The following is a 15,471-nucleotide window of genomic DNA, read 5'->3' as shown; positions in this document are numbered from 1 at the left end:
AAAAGTTGATAGAATAACAGGTTTTGCATTAGCATGATTTTTCTGAAGGGCATTAAATCTGAAATTCATACGTCTGCCATTATTTTCCAGCTTCAACCCTGAATGATTTGCCACTGATTTGCCAGAAAACTGCAATTTTATGAGAACAGACCAAAAATATGAGACAAAAATCTGGACATTCTTTGAAAATCTGTACAGTTAAGTGGCATGGTTAGCACCATTAATATAAGTGGAATATGAATTAAAATGAAAAACAAAGACGCATTGGAAGAACACAAACACAACTTAACAATCAAGTAAAAGAAAACTAGTGTGCTTTTTACTTTTTTCTTTCCTGTTTTTAATCTAAGTGGATGTTTGAATTGAGAAAGTTTGTTTTGGCTGTAATAGGTTACATTGGAGAGATATGTAAATCTGTGTACTGTCTGCATTTAGAAGGGCTAGTTTAGCTGTAGTATGGTAGTTTGGAGATTCATAAGATTCTGTGTTTTGTGTGCATTTAGAGTAGTTGTTTTGGCAATAGTAGGGTGTTTTGGTGAGGTATATGATTCTGTGTTCTGAGTTCATTTAGAAGGGTTGTTTTAGCTTAAGTAGGGCATTTTGGATAGGTATATAATTCTGTGTTTTGTTTGCTAGTGTTTGAATGTCTGCAGTTTAAAAATAATGGGGTTACAAGATGAAATGCAAATGTTGTAGAAAAGTTATGCCAGCATATCAACAATGAAACTCTCAACTAATGCGCAACGTGTGTAGAGAAACAAAATGGTGCAGCGGTAGTGTTGTCGCCTCACAGCAAGAGGTTCTCCGGTTCGATTCTCAGCTGGGGTGCCTTCTGTGTGGAGTCTGCATGTCCTCCCTGCATTCGTGTGAGTTTCCTTCCACATTACAAAGGCATGCATCTGGAGCCTTTCTCCCCGGGCCTCTGCTGAAAATTGGCTTTGCTCCAAGTCGGACTTTCCCGGTTAACAAATGATAAATTAAAAAAAAAAGTGTTTCTGGTATGTGGTTTTATCATACCCTTTATCTGTTTGTGCATGTGTGTGCACACACAGAATGCATATACATATCTGTGTTCATATGTGTATAAACTTCTACACACACAAGATAAAAATGACTTTCACATATTAACAGCTGGTTGTATGAGTTGTTGAGGTGCTAATCACAAAGGAAGAGAAAAAGAAACCACAATCAATGTGCAGTGCAGTGTTACACTTCTTGTATTGTTAATAGCATAACAGGTTGAATACTTACTTTTGATGAAGGCTGTTGGTTCTACTCCCACAGTATTTAGATGCATTGTTGATACTGTACTATGTTATACTTTTAAAGGGGGTAGATGCTGCAGTCCTGAGAATGTCCTCTTTGGTTTAGATTCCTAGTAACTATGAACCTGTTATCAGTTTGCCATCCATTCCCTGTTGCAATATTACTAGCTTATCATTTTTTTAATATAACATAGGCAATGTATTCCCCAAGGGCAACAGGCACTTTATTTGTAGATGAAACAATGAAATATAAAGTTGTTTGCTAGCAACAACCTCTTCATTAGTTGCAGATCTCTTTAATGTGGAATTATTCAGATGACTTTTACTTCTGCAGATATTGTACATATTTACTGATACTGCTGGATTGTGGAAGTCTGAGTAGACTTTTATGATGGAAATGTTCTGAACTGGGCAGTTTTGTCATTATGGGTGCATGCATTTTGTTTCATTGTTTACTGGAAAGATGTTCTGAATTGGGCAGTTTTGTCATTATTGGTGCATGTGTTTTGTTTCATTGTTTACTGGAAAAATGTTCAAAACAATAGGAAGATGTATCAAAGAGCACATGTATGTTTCATATGCAAGGGGCCTATGATTTGAAAACAGCCCAGAATTAATCTTTATCTGCCACTGGTAAAATGTATTTTCTTTGAATGTGGGTTTCAAAGCTGTTTCAATGAATGTGAGTTTCAAGGGCAGAGACGTTTTAATGCTAAGTTTGTTTAGCAGATGTCTTATTGTTTGTGGTGTAAAATGCAAAATAAAACTTTCAAATGAAGTCCAAATCATCATAGAGGTAAATCAGTATGCACATTAGTGTTTATGGTAAATGGAGTGAAATAGCCAAGTAATGGATCATTGGAATGGCTGCAGGGGGAGGCTCCATTCGACCATCATTTTGTGAGGGGGAAGGGCGGCAAACTTAAAGACAGCCCTAGCTGAACTATACCTCTCAACTGTCCAGATTTTCAAAGAATTAATAGATTTTTGCTTCTTATTTTTGGTTTGTTCCTCATAAAATTTGTGGTTTTCTGGTAAATCATTTAGGAATTAAGTCAGTAAATAATGACACACTGAGTTTCAGACTTCATAACCTTCAGAAAAATGCATGCTAAAGTAAGACCTGTGGTTCTATCAACTGTCTCAGTTTATACAAGAGCAATTTTTAGTACTGTTTATATGTTCCCCCAATATATTTGACCTTGTCCAGATTTACTGCATTAACAGGTTGAGAGGTACATGCAAATAAATTGCTTTATAGAATTAGACATAGCCAAAAATCTCAACTGTCCCTGATTTTGGCTCAAAATGTTGCTCTTCTCCCTAATAATCCCTCCGTAAAATAGCAATTTTGGAAGAAAACATGGAGGGTTTACAATTAAGAAATAACTGTAATAATCAGAGTTATAGATTACTTTTATTTCAGAAATGCATGTAGATTCTTTTATTTTGTCAGCTGCTCAAGTTAGCAGTACTAATATTAAAGTTTTCCTTCTTTGGCAGGTTCCCAGCTGTATTGTGTGGCTATTTTATATTTTTACATCACATTTTTGGTCCATTTTTCATAAAATTGTGTTTTTTTTTTTTGGCAAATTAGTGACAAATCATTAAAGACTTGAATTTAGAAAATAATGACATACATTTAAGTTTCAGATTTCATACCATTCAGAAAATTCATACTAATGCAAGACCTATTCTATTATCTTTCTAAGTTTATAAGAGCAATATTTAAAATTTGTCCTTATTTTTGGGCCTTTGTCCCACTTCTATATATGGCTTTGTCCAGATTTCTTGCTCTGAGGTTGAGAGGTATGACAAATGTGTCAGGGCCATCACAGTCAGCCAGAGACATTTCAAATTGTGACACACAAGTTGTTGCACCCCACTCCCCCATGTAGTGACTCTGGATGCGTTGAAGCAAGGCAAGGAGTAGTTATGCAGTGTAAATGTGCAGAGTATCCCTCCTCCATCCAAGGTAAACACAAGTACGAGAGTGGCTTTTCATCATTTTTTCAGAATGGTCTGGTTTCTGTCATATTTTTTGTACTGTTGATTTATGCTTATTACTCAAAGTGCTTGTTGCTCTGTGTTTAAGTAGCAATACTTTAATGACCATCAGGTAAGCTTGGCTGAGATCATAAGATGCAAGTAAGCTTTAATAAGCATACTGTTAAAAAACTGCCAACATTGAAAGCCTTTCTGTTGTTGCCATGTAGAGAATACTTAACTAGATAATGTATAAGCCTTGGGTATTGAAATGCATATGACAGTATTTGTAATAAAGCACAGGATTACATTAATTTAAGAAGCTCATTACACTTGGAGACTTCCAGTCATCTCTGCAGGCTTTATCCGTAAACTGAACAGAATGCCAATTGTGTGGTCCATAACCTGTACCGTAATATTTTTAAGCAATGTATCTTGAGCTTATTTCTTGTTTGCGTTTCATTTTTTTACTTTGATCATGTTTTCCCCATGAAACAAGTAAATAGTTGTCAGGCAGCAGGTCTTTTTTTGGATAAGAAACATTTTTACAAGTGGGGGTATCAGAGATTTCAACTTTCAGCATGTTACTTGGTACTTTAATAAAGCTGAATATAAATTATAATTAGAACTGCAGTGCAAGAAGTGGTTTGAGTTGAGTGTTGCTTGTTTTTCTTATACTTGATTTTGACTAGCATTCCATTAATGTATTTAAAAAGTAATTCATTTTTTCCTGCCTCACAACCTTTTTGTTTCCATCTAAATATTAAGTAAGCTGTCATGCAGCCAATGCATTGAAATATTTTTATTCTTCTACACTTCATTTTGTCTTGATTGGACTCTCATAATAACAGTTTGGCACCCAAGGCAGTGTATTTAGTTAGTTTTTGTGGTTTTGAGCATAGCTCCTCCCCTTTCTAGTTGGCTGCACCCCTTCCCATTGACCCCACCCATTCAGCTGTCTCCTGCAGCTCCCCTTTGATTTGAAGTCACCAGCCACCACTGAATCCAACCTACCACTTGTATAACACCTCCACCCCCGACCTAATTTTCTTTTGCTTGCCCTAAATAAATATATTTCTGGGAACAGAGTGCACAGATTGGAGAATTCACACCTGTTTTACTGTTGTCATCAGGAAGTTTCACTGCTGCTCTGCCCTTCTAGGTCAGGTAAGATAATACCAAACTGAGAAGACTGTGAGATGGTTGTCAGATACATTCCGCTTCATGTCATGCCAAGAAGCTGTAGAATTAATCCATAACATCCGCGCCTGTTGAGCTTTGCAGTTTATGTTTGGAGTTGGTGTGCTGATTTTGTTTGTTTATTTCTTTAAGTGATTGGATATTGGTACTGTACCTGAGGCAGATAAGGCTCTATTTGTGTGTAATCTGTACCCAAAAGTAATGGAGGAGCTGCTGTTCGAGTTATTTTTATAGGCAACTTTCTTTATTATTGGAATGGATGCCAGTTTGAATTATAGGCCGTTGGAGTGGATGGTGGGTCTGACCAGTTTAATTTTTTTTTAATTAGTGTTTGAATTTGGGGAACAATAGGAACTTTTTAGGGTAATTTTAAGTTTAAGCAGCTCTTGGGATATTTAGGGAGGGGAAAGAGAGTCCACTTTAATAAGTGACAGTGACATTTGGGTTCTGGCAGAGTTGCATTGTCTAGTGATGTTATAGGCTGTGATGTTAGGTGTGAGGGTTAGGAGGGGTGTTTGGGTATTTCCTGGATTAACTTAGTACAAATCTAGTTCAAGTGTGCTCAAATTATGTTGAGCAAAATGTTAACATTTTTATAGAAGTATATTGCAGTCCATTTGGAATACTGTTTAAATAATTAATGTGTTGAGCATAGTTATTGGTTTATTGAGTGAATTGATCTGTTATATCATGTGGCTATTTAAACTTGAACTGGGATGTGATGCTTATCCTAATGAAGTCCATATTATTTGGTTGGACAAAAATGCTCAAGTTTCTTTTATTGAATTTTTTATTTCTGGGTCTGGAGGTGTCTTGTTTTTTTGTGATGACCATTGTAGTTTTATTTATTTATTTTTATGTTTGGTTAAGGCCCATTCACCACTGCAGTATGCACTCATGAAGTCCTAGTAGGTGTTTGCAATGGGCTCACAGTGTATTAACAGCCAAAGCCTTGTTCCTTGTAGATAACACTCCTGTCATTGAACAGCCAGAGAGGTGTGCAAAAATGGGTATCCCCCTTGATGAGAAGGACAGTCATCTTTCCTTATCTGTGCAATTAGGCAGCACAGATACTAATGGAATTCAGGTCTACTGGTTTGTAATCAGGGCTTTAGCCTTCTATGCCACTGGTAAGAATAGTCTAAGTTAATTATCTTAAATGTTTTATAGTAGGATATTTCTACATAAATCCTCTGAGACTCCAAAAGTAATTTTAGTCTTGGAAGACTTCAATAAATATTGGACAATTATTTACTTATTTATTTGATGAAAAGGTGGGTGAACTGAGTAGATGACCCTTTTCAGACAGAAGTGAGGGAGATCTGTAATTGTGCAACAGAACTCAAAGAAATATCAATCATTTTTATCAAAGGTATGCTTTGACTTTTTAAACTCATGAGTAATTAAACTCAATTTTCTATTCAAGTTTACTTAAACATTGAACCCAGGCATTACACAATATGAGTAAGCAACATATAAATTAGTTTAAAAGGTAAATATAAAACACAATCAATTTCTTAAATTCGCAAAACCAGAATAAAACACAGAGGTGTTGCAGGTGAAACAGATCAAAGCAACAGCACCAATAATAACAACACTATTTGAATGTTATTTCAAACAAATGTGCCTTGTGGCAATGATTGGTAGAGGTCAGAGTTGGGGGTTGCACTGTCAACCTCACAGGGAGCAGTAGATCTTGCAGTTAAAGATCCTGATAAGAAAATGAGGGTATTCCACAGAATTAAAGCCATGCATTTGGAATTGCTAACCACCCATAAGAAGCTGAACAACGAGAACATGATGGCTGATACCAACTGAGAATGTCCTGCACATAGGAGGAACACAAGTTATGTAGTACATGATAAACCAAAACCAGACATTTACAAATACTTTGATGCTTGAAGGGAAGTCAGAGCAGTTTGTGTATAACTAGCCAATTAGCCAGGTATTTTGAGACCCCACTTAGTAGCTGGGCTGTGAAATTTTGCACATGAAGTAGGCAATCTAGAAGTCCCAAGTACAATACATTATAGTAGTTTCACCCATGAGGAGACAAGATCATACACCAAAATAGGAATCTAACCTATTATCGTTATTTTACTTAGTTTGTAGGTGAAGTAAAATACAATTGTCTGTTTCAATCATAATCTAGTTAAAGAATTAAAAAAATGTAAAACTGTATTACTGATAGAAAACTATGACAGAAAATGTGAACAGTAGAATGCAAGAAAATAAGTAATTCATGGCGAACAGATAGTAAAATCCTTGTGCAGTTATTAGATTATGGAAACATTACAAAGTACAATTAGCAAGCAGTTACTAGACAGAGGAAAGAGAATAGTATTAGTATTTACAGGGGCACGATTATTCTGATAGAGGCAAGACGACTTGACACCAGCCAAAATCTGATCTCCCATGGACAGCCTTTGGTCAATTACTGCCTGAAAGCATGTACCTTAAGCATTCAGTGATGAGAAGAAACATTGATGTGTGTTACATTGCATCCCCACATATAGAATCCTGCAATCATTGTAATAAACGATCAACATTCAAGCCACTAAAAAGGGAAAGCAAAAACTCCTTTTCTGATCAGTAGAATAAAACAAAAAAATCCCTCAAAACCTAGTAGTACCACAGGCATAGTTTGTCAGAATAGTCAAATTGTTAGGGAAAGAGTTTTTGATGAGGTAATATGTACAGTTGAGGTTAAGAGAATCCCCACTCCTCCACCTTACTCGTATGTGCTAGCACTAACCCTACTTTTGGTCTTAACCCTAGTCTTACACGTTACCTTACCAAAAACTGTGCCTTCACATCTGGGTCATGATTGAAAATTGTTCTTGTATATTCTACTTGGCAAACAAAAGACAATAAATAAATAATAAATAAATAAGGATTTGGAAATTCAAGCCAACTAAGGGTTGTAGCTCATTTACACCTTGATAATAAACCACAAAACAAGCATAGTGGTTGAAGTATTTAAAACTAGATAACCAAATTATGAACACATAAGCCTCCAGACACAAAATTACCAATTCTACTCACAAATGCGTTATTAAACATAATAAGTGCTTTCATCTCCTGACAGACACCTCCTCAGTTTAAAGCACACTTAAAAGTTTTTACTATAAATACATGTGGTTAAACAATAAGAAATCAGAATGAACACCCGTCATCTTGAAGACACAAACATTTATCTTTAAAAATGGAATTTATAACAGCATCTAAAAAAGCAAATAGAAAGATAAGCATCTTAAATACATTTAATATCATAAATCTATCCATGTGAAATATATTAAATATTGTTAATATAGTAAACTAGTTTATACATATTTGTTACAATAATTCATAAAAAATGAATATAATTGTAATATTTAAACAATACAAAACCAGCAGAAATTAGTAATTATATCACTAGAGTTCATTTATGATTGGAGTTTATGTAATGTGTTGAGTCATATGCTCCTAGTTTTGACACTTACATTTATGTTGTTCCTGAAAAAATTGTTTGAATTCAGAATTAATACCATGTAAAATAACATTATCTTGAATATAAGAAAAGTAAACCATATAATTTGTAAAAGAACCCTAGAGGTTGAATACAGACTAACAGACAGAAGTATGCATTAGCTAACTCAAAATTTTAGTTATATGCTATTTTTGGCATACATTCCTCCAGGCCCTCATTGTTGGGCTTCAGGGGACCCATTCATTATTGTTTTTCTCCCAGAACTGGACAACCACTGGATGAAATGGTGGTAATCAGGAGTCTCTACTGTCATGCTACTGGTGGCAGTAAGATGCTGCATGTCCCTACAGCCCCACTCCCCACTGTGTCTGGCAAGTACCCTGTGATACCTGGTAACCCCAAGCCTAGTACAGATGAATGCCTTGGCATACCTACAGTGTCCAAGAAGCATGAATGAAGCTCTTGACTGTGCACTTTCTCCAAAGTTACTTTGCACATAGAGTGCATATTTGGTCATCCCCATAAGGTGCTTCCTTGGTGTTATATATCAAATCCCCTATTTACTGCTAATTATCTCCTTCTCTTGAGACATAGAATCCTGCACTGTTCCCTCTCTGTATGCATTCAATTCCAAGATCACTTACTGAACCAATGTTGGCCTGGATGTAGAGTTTTATTCCATTGCAATATATGCACATAAAGGAAGAAATTCAATATTACATATTGTTATACAATGTAAGGAATACATTGACTCATCAAGATAAGCTTATACAATTTACAGAATAAGAGTCTTGGTATTTCAATAGCAATATTTCAAGTCTATCCCAAACCACTAAAAGACTTAATATGATTTTATAGATCTTATTCTGATTACATCTTTTTCAGTTTTACATAGTATTTCTGTTAAATTAAAAAAAAATCTTTGAATGTAGGAACTGAGTTTGATTTCTATTTTTGTAATAACTTTTCTAGCTACTGCCAGTAAACTCCAGAATATATTTTCTTGTTTGGCTTTTACGGATAAAGGAAGTGGAACATTTATTACTATTATTGATCTAGTTAAAGAACAATTATCAGACCAGAACCCATTAAAAGCATACTTTTCTCTTCCCAATATACATTTAATTTTTCACACTCCATAAACATGTGTCCAATCAGCTTTTACAACTTTACTACATCTCCAACAAACAAAGAATAGTCAAAGTGTTAGAAAAAAGGTTTTTGGTAAGTTTTACTAAACTTAGAGACTTTATAGGGAGTAACTATGTTCTATGTATATATTTCCACATAAAAACTTTCCAGTAAAAAATTGAAGAAGTTTGACTAACATATTTAAATAAAAAGGTTTACTCTTAGCATATATTGATTCACCCAGTCCATTGCTATCTAAAAAGCTTCAGAATGTTGCATAGAAATTACTATTTATAATTAACTTACATAACTTGGACAAGCTTCCTTTGCAGGTCAATTTACCTTCAATGATAGTATTCATATACTCATATAATGGGGGAATAATGTTCTGCTCCTCTTCACTCATATTATCTACAAATTAATTTAATCACTTATTGATGGATAATATTAACCGGTTAACAGATTCATCCAACTCATAATATTTCATTAAATATTCTGAAAATTAGCTTTTCCTTTTTAAAGAATCAACCACAATAGTAATCCATTCCTTTTTAATCAATTCATTTTAACAATGTTCTGAGTTTCCATAAATCTAGAGGTGTATGCAACGGGAAAGCATAACATCTCCATTTTGATTTTAGTGGGGGTTTATAAACATATTTTGTAACATTTTTAAGAATTGATTTCATGTATACAGAGTCGAAAGATTGAAATTAATTTCCTTCTAAGGTAAATTTTATTAACTAGATGAAAGAATTGTTATATATTTATAATTTATCATATTTCATAAATTATAAGAATTTAGTATAATCTGCTCCTGAATGGTTTTCCATTGGCTAGTGTAGGTTGAGTCTAGACAGAGTATAATAGAGTTAACATTTGCAGCAATACAATAAGATCCTACATCAGGGAAGCTAATACCACCTCACTTCTATAATCTTATATGATTTGTATAAGCAATTCTTAGCATTTTAGGATATCATAAGAATGAAGTTGTGAAGTTATTTTTTTTTTCCATTTTCTTTAAACTTTTTGTTTTGGTCAGGTATTGATTTTAAAGCTATTGAATGCAATATTTTTTCAAAATTGTTATTAATAATCTTACATCTTGACAGATTCTTATTCCTAAATATTTTAGTTATTTTCTTCCAAATTATATTTATATTTATCTTTAAACTTACTATTTAGGAAGTGATTTTCCATTAAAGTTACAGTTTTATCGTTATTGAATCTCAGCAGTGAGAACATCTTAAAAGTTTTCAATTTCCTCTATTTCTTCAACTGAATAGTTTAAATCTCCTTTAGTTAATAAAATATCTGCAAAAAGTTGTATTTTAGATTGACAATTCTTGTTAATTGGGAATCTATCATTTTTTTAATATCTTTTTATGCTATTAACTAAGGGTTCAATAACTAATGCAGATAGCAGAGGGGAGAAGGGACACCCTTGCTTTGTGCCTTTGTTTAAAGTGAATCCTTGAAAAATGTAAGACCAAATTTTAACATATGATTTGGAGTCTCTGTGCAGTTTTTTTAATAAGCTATTTTTATTCAAATTGCTATAACAATGGTAGTTTTTATCACGTCTTCAAAAGAACATAATCAGAGCATTCCATATATTAAATGGATATTTTGCAATCAGAGTAATACAGAACAAAAACAGAACCTGCAAGACTGATTTAGGCTTATTGTGCAAAAAAATCAGGGAACACAGTACAACTCAAAAGTTAATTTGATTTTTAAAAATGTTACATATGTGAAACAGCAAATGTACAGTAACATAAACAAGAAAGTATTTGTAACATTAATTTCTCCAGTGACATGTTTCTACTGTCTAAAGATGACTGGAGTATTTATCTATTTGTAAAGTTACCTTAAAATGTACATATTTATATAAACCTAGTTTGCTTCATTTCTAGCTTCTCCATTATCTCAAGAAAGTATACTTCAAAAACAAAGCTGGTGTAGAAATATATTTTGATCCAAAAGGAGATCCTCCTACAATTTTTGAATTTGAAAGCCAGCAAATATTTCCTAATGGCACAATCAAGTGTATAACTGTAGGCAACATTGACTTCCAGGCCAGTGATGGTGTAAAAATCAAAATTAATGACAGCGCAATTATGTGGAAAACTGGATATGGTCAGGTAGGTATTTATTTGACCTCTTTGCTTTGACTGCTAAGTCAGCATTTTGATACCTTGTTTAATTCATACCAATAGTCAATCCAATACTACCTTAATACCAGTTTAATCCTGAACCTATAAAAACTTCAGCAGACAGTTTTAATAACTAATATTAATATTATTCATCAAACAGTATTAATGGCAGCTCATATTAAATATGTATATTATTAATTTACCTGTGACATGGGCAACTGCAGCCTAAATGCAGAGACTCAGTGACAGTGTGTTTCAGTCAATGGGATTCTTTCAATGTAGATTTCTAAATAACATGGTATGCTAAAGTGAGTTTTAAATTGTTGATATTGTGGATTCCTGAATGGGCCAATTTCTGCAGCTCTTTTATTCAGTAAAAATACTGATTGTTGCACTTCTTTACTGTTCATACCCTAAATCTGCATTGCAAACACCCTCAATCTGGGGAGTGACTTTTATTGCTCTCTGCTTCTCCTTTCATTTCTTTTCTAGGATTTATCTTAACTATATCTTGATTCCTGTAAAATTTGAGTAGAATCAAATAGCTAGATTATCATGTACTAGATGGGAAATATATTTATTGTATTTGACTATTTTTGGGTACAATACTGTTATGAAATTGTATACATGATAGATTAAATTGTATAATCTTATAATAAATAGGCATTTTTTCTTTATGGCCAGATGTTTTGTTTTAATTCTGCTCCATCACTGTTTGTTTCCATGTGCTGCGTGCTATCCATTTTTTTAGTAAGGCATGCAAAAATAAATCACAGACTTGAACTCTCCCAGAGCTTAATGGCTGAAGCATGAAGCAACTGATTTTGAATTGTGTGAATGTTAGGTTATTAAAAAACTTTCAGTCAGCTGTTTTGATCACCATAGGCCACAGCTGTCTGAACCTAAGAGCTGTAGTTGTGAATTGCACACCCTTGCCTTTCTTCAAGACACATACAGGTGAGATACTATTACTGGTATTTGTACACTTAGTGGGTGGTTTGATTTTAGAGCATCCTGGACAGAGCACGGACACTGTTGTTACTGTTTCATTTAAGTTCCAAATTGTTAGTACTTTAAACAATCTACATGTGGCCTTTTATCCATGAAAATACGGTTATAACAACAACAAATGGTTTAAGTACAAAATATGACAACTTAAGAACTACACAACTCTAAATAACTTAAAATGTTTAAAAGAACAATAAATGCTGTATGGATGTATACTCTCAGTACAATAAAAACTATGAAACTGTAATGACTGGCATTATTGACTGACAGCAATTCTCAGTGATTTAACAGAAAAAAAAGTCAATGAAGGACAGCTTAAATACATGACAAAATCAGTGATGTTCTGCAAAACTGGAGACAGACAAGAAGCAAATTTTTCTTGTTCTCTTAAAGTGTTAACAGAACAGGTTTTGCATAAACATGCATGTTCTGAACATTTGAACAACAAAACCTATGATATTGTCATACCTGGCATTACTGACTAACTATAAGAAATTGTGATTTTAACCCTAAGAGATTTATCAGAAAATCACACAAATGAAGGTCTAGCAGTCAGTACAGAGGATTAAGGTACGGACTCTTAGTAATCTGCTTCCTGTAGTCAAGGGTTCAGGGCTCGGCCCTGTCTACCTCCATTTGCCTTCTGTTTGATTTTGATTAAGTTGCTTAAGCAGATTTAAAAGAAAGTAATGCCCTAGCAAAGCATGTTAAAGACTATCCCGGTCATAATTTTTTATATGCAGGGTTAGAATTAGTGGGAAAAAAACCCCAGAGGGGTCCATGGAAAGATATTTTAGAGGCTCAGAAATTGTAATGGAAAATTAGGTTGGCTGCCTTTAGCACCCCTAGGTTAAATGAACATTCAAGTATTTTTTGTATTTTGAAATTAAAGTCCTATAAGGTTTAGGCATTTATATATATATATATATATATATATATATATATATATATATATATTGTGTATGTATATATATATATATATATATATATATATATATTTTTTTTTTTTTTTTAGTTAGGCATTCACATGTTTGCACTGTAAAATATTAATGTTTGTTTTATAATTAATAACAGTTTACTATTTGATTTTTAACTGTGAAGTTTGATTATAAAATGAAAGAGTTAACTCTTGAGGGAGGGGAACATTGAATTAAGTGGTCAGATGACTAATTATATGGATATAAGGTGTGCTATTTGAATTTTTACTTGAATCTGAGGAAGTCTTTGGTTATAGACAGATGAAAGCGCTTATTCTATTGCATCAATAAACCTGTTTTTATTGGGACATTGTGGTGGTTTCTTTTGGTATCTTGGATCAGGAAAGTGCATTTTTTTGACTTATTGGTTCTTAGTTTATGGTGTGTGGTTCTTTTACTGATCCAGGTGGTTCCAGCATGATTCCACTACCTGCACAACCTGGATGGGTTGAAACTGATCTTGGACTTTTGACCCAAGTTATTCAATAGTTAACACAACAAGTTACTGCACTTATCAGGAGGATTTTACAGCTTGAGGCACCTGGTAATGTGGGGGAAGAGGAGTCCTGAAATAGGTTAAGCACACTTCCTGTCTTAGCACATTTTTTTAATGAGGATAGTGCTGTGTGTGATGAACAAAGAGAGGTTACATCAGGTAACAATGTTTGCAATGACAATTTTACTGTATGGCTCAATATGATAAATGTGCGTATTGCTGCACCTGAAACTACTTTACAAAATGACAGTAATATTACATTTAGTAAATCCCTTGATATTTTTGAGACTAAAGTTATTAAATACAGGAAGTTACTTATTGAAAATGAATATTTTCATGAATGTATTCAAAATAAACTGGTGCCAAAAGGTTTGAGGTCGTGGAAGTTTCCAAATGGGCTGATTTGTAATTCCGATAAGCATCAGGAACTCCTGCAGTTATTTGACAGGCAGGGGTTCGAGCTTATGGAGACGATGATTAAGCACAATGGCAGAGTGCTTGACACATTACTGCCAGAACTGGTCACTTTGGAAAAAAAAGATTAAAGAAGATTTACTTTTTCCTCACTGTGGAGACAAGTTAAAAAACATTATAGACAAGGTGGATAGAATATCCAATGACTTCAGGACTAGGAAGTTCAAAAAAATCTCTCGTGATAGAGTGGATTACGAGAGTGGGCGTGCCTATCCACTACCTCACTTTGGGAACGGAGAATTAAGAAACAGTGCACCTGGTAATGGCGACTCCAATGTAAACCATCAAAGCGAATGGAGTGAGCATTCCATCCCTTTAGAGCAAGCACCCCGAGGCGGTCGGAGTGTCTGAGGAATCGTGGTGGGCAAAAGCAGACTTGGAGAGGAACGAATTACCAAGGCAAATGGAGGAAGATAGATCAAAATGTGGCTGTTATAACAGAGGACTTGAGTTTTGATACCAGGGCGAATGTTATTGGACCAGAAATCGTTACCAATGCACAAGGTGACTTTAATTTATACAACTACACAGACTTCATGTTTAATACAGAATATTGCAATTGACTCAGTAAGGGGTTCAATTTTGTGCCTACCAACAGAATTAAAATTGACAATATTATAATTGACCTAAAGTTGTATGTCAGGAACTTGAATTTATATTTGTATTTTAAAGGGGCCTCTGAAAATGGTTATACACGTGATTTGATTAGTAGTGGTACCTTTAACCCCCCCCCCTTTGCCCATGCCTCTCATTATATTTGAAAAGTTGTGCAAATTTGAATTTAGGAAATTGGTTAATGATTCTAAGAAGACTTGAATACAATTTGAACAAAACTGAGTATGAGCTAGTGAAGAAATTATGCGCTGACAAAACAATAAGGGTCATAAAACCCAAAGGTGGGGGGGATGTTATTATGTCTAGGGTTTAATATAGTAATCATATGAACAGTATGTTATTTGATGAGAGTATTTATGTGGAATCTTCTTTGAATATGGTGAATATTTCCTATGCTAAGATTAAATACCTACTGAAAGATATGTTTGACCAAGGGGCTATTAGCCACGATGTATACACATTTTTGTGTTGTGAATTCCCTATTGTCCCAGGGATTTTTGGATTACCAAAAATTCACAAAGATTTGATTGACCCCCCTTTCAGACCCATAGTTAATGCCCCTAAGGCTAAAGTACACCCATTGGGAAAGTACATTGATTCAAAATTAAATAAAAGTTTAGAGGCACAGCGACATTTGTGTAAGGATTCCTGGGAGAACATAATATTTTTGACCATTGATGTAATCAATTTG

The 15,471-nt window shown here is 34.1% G+C and overlaps 1 protein-coding gene across 1 annotated transcript in view; it reads left to right on the top strand.

Moving 5' to 3' along the window:
- Positions 1-15,471, top strand: part of LOC122797861 (extracellular calcium-sensing receptor-like) — a 176,172-nt gene that overhangs the window by 21,154 nt on the left and 139,547 nt on the right. The window contains exon 3 of the mRNA XM_044066382.1: positions 10,971-11,198. Within this exon, the coding sequence (XP_043922317.1) occupies positions 10,971-11,198 (228 nt within the window). The remainder of the gene's footprint in view (positions 1-10,970; positions 11,199-15,471) is intronic.

This window comes from Protopterus annectens, chromosome 3.part1 (genome assembly GCF_019279795.1).
Source record: "Protopterus annectens isolate FY-2018-M chromosome 3.part1, PAN1.0, whole genome shotgun sequence".
NCBI classification, from domain to species: domain Eukaryota; kingdom Metazoa; phylum Chordata; order Ceratodontiformes; family Protopteridae; genus Protopterus; species Protopterus annectens.
The sequence above is the reverse complement of the archived record's forward strand: the minus strand, read 5'-3'. Positions and strand labels throughout refer to the sequence as shown.